The sequence below is a fragment of the Astatotilapia calliptera genome, chromosome 22 (genome assembly GCF_900246225.1).
Source record: "Astatotilapia calliptera chromosome 22, fAstCal1.2, whole genome shotgun sequence".
NCBI classification, from domain to species: Eukaryota; Metazoa; Chordata; class Actinopteri; order Cichliformes; family Cichlidae; genus Astatotilapia; species Astatotilapia calliptera.
Genome location: NC_039322.1, coordinates 6950123 through 6961118, shown reverse-complemented (window position 1 = coordinate 6961118; position 10996 = coordinate 6950123). Strand labels below are relative to the sequence as shown.

Here is a 10996-nt window from a genome sequence, read left to right as displayed (position 1 = left end):
GGAGGACAAAGGAGGGGGGAACAACTAAGCTGTAGTGCCTCTTCACCTCACTGTGCAATACCTTTTGTGCAATACTTTTGTAAATAGTCAACGGTGCAATAGACTCAATACTTGAAATGTGCAATTCACTTGTATTTTTATTTTTTATTCCTATTTATTCTATTTATCCCCTTCGTATATTTTATTTATATTGTCTCTGTATTATATATGTGTGTGTGTGTGTGTGTGTGTATATATATATATATAATATTCTGTAACTCTGTAACTTCTGTCGGTGCTGTGCTTTTTTGGAAATCGAATTTCCCAGAGGAACCCACCCGAGGGATTAATAAAGTTCTATCTTATCTTATCTTATTTTACTTTTAAGGATCTTTATTACTGGGCCACAATACATGCAACACATTAGATATCTTCTCACCTACAAAATGTACAATGCACAGTATCTGAAGCACAAATGAAGCATTTGAATTAAATTCCAAAGGCTATTATTCTGTTCACCGCATTTTAATTTTAAAATTAGCCATTTTTAAAACTTCTCAGTCTTTTAAGTATCAGCTGCTTAATTTGATGTGTTTCCACATGATTATTAGTAATTTAACAGTTCAGAAAGGGAATTTGGTCTGAATGCACGAAAGGAATCTGAAATAATTCAGTGCAAAAAGTTTTTTTTTAGTTTTTTGGATGTTGGAATCACTGCAGTAATGATAATGAACTGTGGAAAAGACACGTACAGACAGCTCATTCTGGAAAGAAAAAAAGGTTAGACCTTATTTCAAATTTACAGAAAGACAAAGTTACTGCTTAGAATGAGAAGGATCAGTCAAAAAAAAAAATAAAAACGAATAAAAAAACAATTTTTAATGGTAATCAATGTGAGACAGGTGATTTCAATCACACGACCAAGGTGCACATGAGCTAATCAGTGAGTTTGAAAAAAATTAAAGGAGATGTAGAGGTGTAAAAAAAAAAAGTACTTAAGAGATTTTTTCAGGTTTTAAGGGTTTTTTTTCACTGAGTGATAAATAATACTAAACCACGTTTCGAATTGACGCAAACCTTTGAAGTTTTATTTTGAAATTCTTGCACCGGAACTTACCTCGTGACTTCACGTAACTTGACGCAGACGTCACTACACGCTTCCAAGTGAAACTTGCTGAGCTCATTTCACTTTATAAAAACGCTCCAGCGCGAACGCTACGTTTTATTTCTACCTGGAGTGATTAACGAAACCGGCCACGATGTCCGGACACGGTCATGGTCACGGGCACGGATGCGGGTGTGAGGGTGAGCATGAGCCCGCGGAGAGGGGCCTGGAGTATGGACTGTATCAGAAGATCGACCTGGAGAAGCTGCAGTGTCTCAACGAGAGCCGGGACGGAGACGGCAAGCTGGTGTTCAAACCGTGGGACCAGCGGAACGACCGGAACAAGGTAACGCCTCTCCCCCGGGCAGGTGTCCAGGTAGAGCGCACGCTGCGGAGCTGCGCAATATCCAAACTAAACTTTACCGAGCTTTGAGGTGCAGGTTCAGCCTGGTCATGGAGTCAGCAGCTTGACTTCAAGTCCTATAACTTTACCAGATATTGATCTATGAAGGTAAAGTATTGATTTTAGATTGGTTTGTAAATGGGTGCACCAGGAGCAGGGCAGCAAACACGCGCAAAAGACGCTGATAGAAACAAAATGGTTATAAAGAGAGAAAAAACATTACCACAAAGTGATCACAATAAGAGAAAACGACCACAGAATTGCCTTAAAGAGAGAGAGCGCCTCAAAAATGGTTAGAATTAAACAACAAAGACATAAAATGACCAAAGAGGTACACAAATTATCCACAAATAAAGCATAAAATTGGCACATAAAACCATTATATGATCACAGAAGACTCGCATAAACTCAAAAAAACCCCACAGAAGAATGTCAAATGACCACAGAGACATATAATGTGACCCCCGAGCAAAAAAATTGAAATGCAAAGAACAACCACAAAAAGAAGCTCCAAGTTGCCTTAAAGTAGGACAGAATAACATTATGACCATTATAAGCAAAATCTGATGCATAGTGACTTCAAAATATCCAAAGTAAAAACAAAAGAACTGAATAGAGGTTCAAAGCAATCACAGGTATTTATAAAATGACCAAAGAGTGAAACTTGACCACAGAAATACCTTTAAAAACAGAGAGAAAATGGTTACCACAAAATGACCACAGTCAGGTGCATAAAGTGTCCAAAAATAATCAAAGTAATGGGTAAAGCAACCAAACTGAGACGTAAAACAATCAGTGATCGGTAAAGTGAGCACAAAAGTCAGAAACAAGACTCAAAGCACCTGCACAGAGACACAAGAAATTACCAAAAAGACACTCGAAATAACCACGAATTTACTTAAATGGCCTCAAACAATCAAAGCAAGATACAATATGACCACAGAGATGCGTGACAGGATCACAAAAGTGCAAAATAACCATAAATGACCAAAGTCAGGCATGAAATTACTGCAGAGAGCAGCAGAAAAAAAAAAAAATCACCAAAACTGGACCCAAATTGACCTGTCAAGTCAACAGTCAAGGACCCAAATCTGGAGCTGAGAGATTTCAATGTTTTCAGTCTTTTAAGAAGTTGAGAATAAATGTGGGGGAAAAATGTATATTTTCCACCACAGTTAACTGATCGTATTTGGAGGGTTTTTGTTTTTTTTTTTAGTTTTTTTTTTAAAAAGGACATTTTAAAAATCATGAAAGGTGATTTTAAAAAAAATTGTTTTCTGAAACAATCACAAAATGAGTCACATTTAAATGGAAAACACCTTGAAGTCTTAGAATTTCTCAACAGGGACTTTAATGAAACCTCCCACACAGTCTTACAGATCCAAAAACACTGTTGTTGACTTCAGATATGTAATATTTTCATATGTCATTTATAAAATATTTTTAAAATAAGCCACATTTGACTCTGTGAGCTTCACAAGAAGCCTCGGGACAGCTGAGGAGGGATCAGCTTTGTGAATATTGTTGTTTATGATTTCCCACGCAGCTGTCTGCTTTTTTTTTTTTTTTTTCACCTGAGCACAGTTTCAGTATGAGACATTGTTGTGTCCGCTTTAATTTTAGTGAAGCTCTTAATTAGAACTGGTGACGTCATATCAAACGCAAACATCTGCGGCTGCCTCTGTTTTCTGTAACCATAACGCCTTGTTTTTCTGCTTGTAGTTTGTGGACAGCGACGCAGATGAAGAGCTGCTGTTCAACATACCGTAAGTCCCAAAATGATAATCATCATCATCATCATCATCATCATGCCTGCATGTTCTTCTATTTCTGTATGACACAAAAAACACTGTATGCGTCTCAAAGTGATTTAGTGTATAAAATCTGTGGGCAGATACTTTTTATACTACGGAGCCCCGTAAGGGACATGGGGAAAAAAAAATTAAGACTGACTTTTGCTAGATCCCGAGTTAGTTTTGCGAGATCTCGCAAAAGTTCATCGTAATTTTTTTTTCTCCCATGTCCCTTGCCGGGCTCCGTATTATACTTTTAAAAAGAAAAGTAAAAAGAAAATATTTGGAAATTACTATTATAGTGCTGTCAGCGTGACGTTAACGCCATAACTGCATCAACGGGGCAAATCTCTGTTAACGAGTTACCGCTGATCGTCCAGTGCGTGGGGCTGGACTGTGTTAACGAGCTAACCGCGCTAACGAGCTAACCACGCTAACGCCATGCAATGATTTTCATTTTCTCGAAAGTTGATAGCGCACCTTATGTATAAATTCCGGCTGTGCTTACTGACCGCGAACCGATTTTATGTGGTACACGGCGCTCAGCAATCTGTCAAAAAATGTTTTAGTACGACTTTGGTAAGCTACGGAGCTGCACCGCTTAATGGATTGTCGGAGCATTACGGCTACCGTAGTCTGGAGCCTCGCGGAGTAATACGTACTGTGCCTTAACGTAATATTACCGTATTGTGTGTGTGTGTGTATAAGGACCACAAATGGCACCTGCTCAGCGACATGTTTACGAAGCGGATTTCAAACTCCAGGCTGTGAGTCACGCAGTAGAACTTGGGAACAGAGCAGCTGTGAAATCTGTCTTTGTTATGCTCATCGTCTTTTAGTTTACATTTTGACTGCACAATTGTGAGCTTTTTGTTATGCACAAAAACAACATTGTTTTCTTTTATTTATGGAGCATTATTTTTAATAAATGCTCATAATTTATTTTTGAGTAATTTTTTTCATGTACATCTATGCTGTATGTTAATAAAAGTGCCTGTGTGACATCTGGGACACAGCTTTGATTAAGAACTCTGTTTGTTCTTACTTTATGGCTTTAAAAAATATCGAGATATATATCCTATATCGCCATCCAGCTAAATAAATATCGAGATATGAATTTTGGGTCATATCGCCCAGCCGTATGTCAGAGTTTCTGTTTGCACATCAGAAGTCTGTAGCATACTAACGCACGTGTTGCAGATGTGAGACATGACAAATGGTTCAAAGGACATGAGGCCCGTGGGCCAGAATCAGCCCTCTAAAGACCCCACTATCCCACTGGATAAGGACCAAAGTAATTAAGTAATGGATAAACAGTTAAATGTTTTGACATCCTTGATTCTTAAAGGGATTCACTTTTAGTCATGGGGCGAGCAGAAGCTCGGAGTTTCATTAATGTGTTCATCTTCAGGCAGCACGGTTCTCAGGTGCCCCTCAGCAGGCTTCCTGAAAGTGGTCAGTTAGATAAAGATGGGCTGTATCAGTCATTTAGTCAGTGCCTGTATTCACAAACATAAGAATCTTCTAACTTGGGCTGAAAATATCAGCAATTGAAATCAGTCAACAATCAGCCATTCAGAATCCTCTAATAATGAATTATTGTAATTATGTGAACTACAAATTCTGCCTTCTCACTTGGAGTGGCTTTTCAGCAGCACTACACATTTTCTCTTTGCTTAAGAGCCTCTTCAGCCTCTTCGAGTCCTCTTCAACACTTCTGTCAGTATTTATCTTGGGAGTTCATGTAAGAGGTAAAACAATTTGTGATTATCTTTTATCTTTGCCAGATTTAATGCCCAACTATTAGAGGGATTCTTAGAAAACTTCTCAGTATTAACTTCACCAGGATCTACTTTGTGAATACAGGTCCAGCTCCAGTGGATCCCCTGAATTAAAAATATGGAGCAGCAAAGGTCCCCTTTCATCAGTTATATATAAATTTTAGCCCTGACTCTTGTAATTTTAAACCAAAGCTGGTTCTAATTTCATTTCTTTGTTTTCCCAGCTCTGCATTTGTTTATCATGACAGCTCCTGCCTCAGCGTCTCAGCGTGCGTCTGCACCAAAGTAACCGTGTGTCATCTCTTTCAGTTTTACCGGCAGTGTGAAGCTAAAAGGCATCATCATCTCCGGAGAAAATGATAGCTCTCATCCAGCTGAGATACGACTGTGAGTGCCTGTCTCTGTGAGTTATTGCAGGAAAACGTAGATGGAAACTGGAGGCGGTGCATCTACATGGTTTGGTCATCGTTTTCCAACTTAGACATGATACTTTTTCTATTTAAGAAAGGAAAACATTAACATTTTAGTTGATTTGTTGTAAGTTGGCTTGATGGTGATGTCTTATGGCTAAATTGTTGGACTTTTGGGGTTTTTGGGGTTTTTTTGGGGCTTTTCAGCTACAAGAACATCCCTCAGATGTCCTTTGATGACACCGGCAGAGAACCCGAACAAGCTTTCAGACTCAACAGAGATCCTGCCGCTGAGCTGGAGTACCCAACAAAGTGAGAGCATGAACGCCAGTAAATGACAGAGTAATACCCAGTAAAACAAAAGAAACAAAAACACATAAAAATGCTCCTGCACTCCAGAAAGATGGATGTTAATCTTTCTGTGGAAGAGCTATAAAACTCATCACACTCACTGCTACATTAAGCATCCAGTTTAATAGCTGCAGGAAGAAAACGCCCACGCAGAAGACGCTTGATGTGTAAATCGCTCACTGCAGTGCACGTGTTAAACAGACATTTTCGTCCAAGTTGACAAATCATCATCACATTATTCTCACTTTTCTGTGGATTCATGAAAAGCAAGTTTTCCGGTGTGTTCTCACGCCACGCGTAACAGACTGCCTGCGTCTCTACATAATGTAGAAATTGTGTGTGTTGGTGTGTTTTCAGCCGAGGTTCAGGGAACTACAGTATGCAGATGAACCTCCTACGTTGTTGGGCCGAATTCGCAGTACTGAGTTGGTCTGTTTGAGTTGGCTATGCAGAGTGACGGTTTAGCGTGTAGGACATCCTTAATTAATGATCCTCACACGCCCGGCTGGGGTGTTGAGGTTGAATGCTGATTGGTTGTTTATCATGGCAAGAATGGATGGGGAGGAAAAAAAAACAGTAAAGATTTTAAGAAAGCAGCAGTAGAGAGACAGATGGTGGCTGCAGTGGACACGTTTCCTTTTTAACACTGTTTTACTTCATTTCAAAGACAGTGGCTGTGTCCAAATTCAGGGGCTGCATCCTTGAACGGAGGCCGCATCCTTCGAAGGATGCAGCCCCTGAATTTGGACACCACTGTTATTTATATATTTGTATATTCTGACTTAAGTTGGCTGAACGATCAACAACAGCACAAGCGAGAGTAACCCACAGGCTCATTTGTTCATGACACTGCCCCCTAGTGACAGTAAACAGCTCCAACATGCTGGAAAAGTCTGGAAAGCTCTCTGAAGGCTCTGCTTGGGTTCAACACACAATCATTGCCGGTCATGTATGAAAACTTGTTTCAGCTGTTGAAAAAAAGCCTTTTCTGCCTTCAGTAAGTCAAAATTTTGAGATAATATCTCAAAATTTCAACTTACTGACTCAAACAACTGAGAAAATAACTTGAGAATTTGAGATAATAATCCAAAATATTGATGAACGGATGGCAGAACATGTTTGTTTAAGTGGAAGAAACAAGCTCGCGTGCTAATACACTTTCTATTCTTTTTCTTTTACCCACTCACAGATTTCTTTCATTTTCACTCTGGTTAGGTGTGGGCACGAAAACATTCACCCCAGCCTCTTAAAACTACTTAATTAAGAGTAGAAATAGAAGGTGAAGTTCAGTTAAAAAAACACCAGTTGGGAGGTGGCCTGTTTAATTGAAATTTAAATAAAAGTAGTTACATTTTTCAAAGACTACGAAAGTTGTGGTTGTTTTATTTTGGTTTGGTCTTTCCTTCCTCTCTGAAACTCCAAGTTATAGCTCTGACAGTCTAACGGCTTTCGTTATGTTCGAGCCAAAATGACTGATGCTTGTTGTGAAACTTAATCTGGTCAAAGAAGTGTTTAAAAGATGAGAGGAGACATTTCTTTCGCTTGTCTGTGTTCTTTTGCAGCATTAACGCGCTCATTATAAATGTCATGAACACGCTTACTTCATCCCATCATCCTTTAAGTTTCCACCACTCTGCCAGTTTCTTTTCATAGACTTGTATAATATTACATATAGTTCTCACACTGAGACCACATGATGGCTTTCCTGGAGTACATTTGCATTTCTGCTGTCTTTGTCTTTAACTAAAGGCTCTCTCGTTCTCTCTGCGTGTCTAGAATCGCTCGTTTTTCCAACGTTCAGCACCTCTCCATCCACATCTCGAAGAACTTTGGAGCAGAGAGCACCCGGGTGTACTACATCGGCCTCAGAGGAGAGTATTCAGAGGTTAGTCTCAACTCCAACAACAATAAAGAAAAGCAGTGTTGATGAGCTGCTTCCTGTGTTTCTCTTTTCTAATCAACTGATGTGCTATAAGGGATCATTTCAGCATGTTTATTTGTCACGACTGTGCTTTAGTTTTGTTTTTGTTTTTTGTTTTTTTTTGCCCATGTTTCACTGGTTCAGTCATAATTTTGAACCACTGTTATCAGTGACTATAAGAAGATTCTGATGTAGGGGAACCATTCTGTTGGTTTTTTTTTTGTTTGTTTTTGGGGGGGATTTCCCCACCTGTGTTAAAAAACCCAAACTTCCACTACATGATGTTTATTTCTCGAACTGTCTCAGTGAGGCTGGTTCTCTAAAATCCACTGAGGCAGAATCTTCCTTCAGGGTGTTGTCTGCATTTCAACCTTTTCCCTGAAGGTCCTCTGAGAGCTTCGCAGTTCCAGCTTTAATGAGGACTAAATGTTGGTAACCTCTGTGTGACTAATCTACAGCAACCACAACCTGCAGGATAATCATGTTTACACTTTCCTAAGGAGGAACCTTTGCAGGACAATTACATTAGATTACATTAAATTAAGGTGGGTGCACCTAATAAACAGACGGGTACAGCTAGGTTGTAACCTATGCGTCTTGGAAACAGGATACAAGTGTCTATGGATGAGACTGTTTGGCTTATTTATAATCTTATGTGCGAGAATCTATACTCATGGATGTTTCCAGGAATCAGTTCTGATAGCATCAGTTTTATTCTGGCATTTCCATGATTGATTTGGCCGTTTGCTTCACATCATTAGTACACTCAAACAAGATTTGGTTTTTTTTGTTTTTTTTGTCACTTATCCTCAGGGCAGCAGATTCATTCCCGAGTACTTTGCCATCTTTCTGACGTTACAGAGTCTCTGTGTGTCAGTCACTTCGCGTGGTCCTGTGATAGCACTTTAAACACATTTCATATTATCAAAACAAAACAGTCATTTCTGTCCTTTGTATTATTCCTAAATATTTGTTGCCTCGATGCATTATTTGGTAGACAGCATTATGTGTGCATCAAAGGAGTTACAAAGCACGCTTAAAGTTAAAGATCAGTTCGGCTGTGGCACCATCAGGTTTTTTGTTTTTTTTCTTTTTTTAAAATTTATTTATTTATTTTTTTAGATGATTTTGATTAAGATTAAAGGTGTCTTTAGCTTCCTGATCATCACTGAAGATCTAAACATTTAACTATCGAATGGAAATCACTGAAAATTAGTTAAAGATTAATTTATCAGCATGTTTTGCAGACGTTACTCCAGCTGAAAGCATTTACATGTGACTGGAGAGATGATGGCAGAGAAACATTTGCAGGCACTTCATGAAGTATTTAAAGCTCTTTGCTTTTTGGCCACTTTATTGTGTTGTTCCTTAAAATGCATGGGTAATGGTTATTATTTTTTCTTTTTATGTACTGTTTTGTTGTCACCCTCTACAAATCCCAGCATTTGTATCTGTGACAGTCTTGTTCAAGTCACTGCTAAAAGCAAAATAAAGACTTTGAAGAAGTCTTTTTTTCTTTTTAACACAAAATCTACAGTTTTAACACAGTGTGTGAATTGTTTCTTCCTGTTTGCCCCTCTTAAGGCTCACAGACATGAAGTGACCATCTGTAACTACGAGGCCACAGCAAATCCTGCAGATCACAAAGTGGAGAGCATCATCCCGCAAACCAACTTCATTTCCTGAGAGCTCAGAGAGACGGGGAGAAGAGGAGGAGGCTGTTAAGGGTTGTAGTGACATCATTCTGACCGTCACAAAGTCAAAGATGAGTTTAACGCTGCATACTGGCAGGGTGGTCGAGATCGACCGGGACTGAGCACCGATGTCTGAAGACCAGTGGAGCTTATGTGCATCTGGAAGTGCTAAGATGTATGTCTGATTTCTATGGCAATAAAGGCTTAATGTTGACAAGCACCTGAATAATAAATGCATGAAACATTTCAAACTCAAAGTCTGCTCTTCTCAGTTCAATTGAAAGATAATCACCTCTATAATAACATTACAGGAACTCAGAAATAAAACATTAAAACCTGAAAATTAAACCAAACAAAGTTGTTTTTTGTATTTTATTAAAGTCCTGATTGCCAAGTTTACACCTTGGTTGAAAAACTAGCCTCACACAAAAAGGCTTTCAGGTTTAAAACCTATTAACTAACATGCATAATAAACATACAAATACCAATTTAGTATTTTTAGTAGTTCAATTTAGTTATTGGAGTTGCTTAAATAATTTTAAAGACTTTTGTGAAGCCAGCAAATTGTTCTTTATCAAGTGGAAGATATTTTGTGCCATCTAGTGGATCCTTTTGTCACCGCAGGCATGTTTCACCAGTGTTTCAGAGCCTTTTCTTACCTAATACATTTCTTTCTCTTCCGTTTGTCTCTACAATAATATCACAGTGCTTGTTTGAGTGAAAGGAAGTTTATGAAATCAGGAAGGAAATAAAGCTGCAGTCAGTATTCAAGTTTCTCTTTTTCTTTCACAGTTCTATAATAAATGTGTCACATCCATTTTGCAATTTCCCAGAGCTTTTCAGTGAATACTTATTCCTATTATACCATTAACAATGACCTATACACTCTTCCCCTCCTGCAAATACATCATGGCACTCTTAGTAATAGTCTGCTAGTAAAAATAAATTGAGTCTTCAGTCACTCTGTGGGAGTCATTTACAGGAATGTGTGAGCTCGGTATGAATGGCCTTTTTGTAAAAAAAAAAAACCCCACCTTATTTTTAAAATGCTCCGATGAGCTCATTTTAGGTCAACAAGGAAAAAAGTGGCACATAAACAGTTCTTGCGATATGATATAAACTAACCTCTACATGTGTAAACTATAATAGAAGCAAATTAAATATATACATTTTTTAAAAAGCAATTTACATACAGGATTTTTTTTAAATTCTGAGAAGGAAATTCTTCCAGAAGGAAAATGCTCCATGTCACAAAGCTCAAATCATCTCAAACTGGTCGTTGAAGCATCACAATGAGTTCACTGTACTCAAACAGCCTACATAGTCACCAGATCTCAATCAAATAAAGCACCTTTGGGATGTGGTGAAACAGAGATTCATATCATTGATATGCAGCCAATAAATCTCATGGGAATGCTTTCCATGAAGAATTAAGGCAACTCTGAAGATAAAAGGGAGATTCAGCCTGGTACTAGCTATTCAAACACATCTAGAGCTTTAATGTTTTATTCTAGTGACTAGTGATTTTTGTTTTTTATAAAAATGATCGAAAACCATAG

At 38.4% G+C, this 10996-nt stretch overlaps 1 protein-coding gene across 1 annotated transcript; it reads left to right on the top strand.

Annotated features, from left to right (window-relative positions):
• Positions 1-984: 984 nt before the first annotated feature.
• Positions 985-9694, top strand: pithd1 (PITH (C-terminal proteasome-interacting domain of thioredoxin-like) domain containing 1). The gene is made up of 6 exons (XM_026156926.1): positions 985-1430; positions 3210-3253; positions 5371-5448; positions 5679-5783; positions 7599-7707; positions 9328-9694. The coding sequence occupies exons 1-6, from the start codon at positions 1239-1241 to the stop codon at positions 9427-9429; spliced, it is 630 nt and encodes a 209-aa protein (XP_026012711.1). The 5' UTR covers positions 985-1238; the 3' UTR covers positions 9430-9694.
• The last annotated feature ends 1302 nt before the right edge of the window (positions 9695-10996 follow it).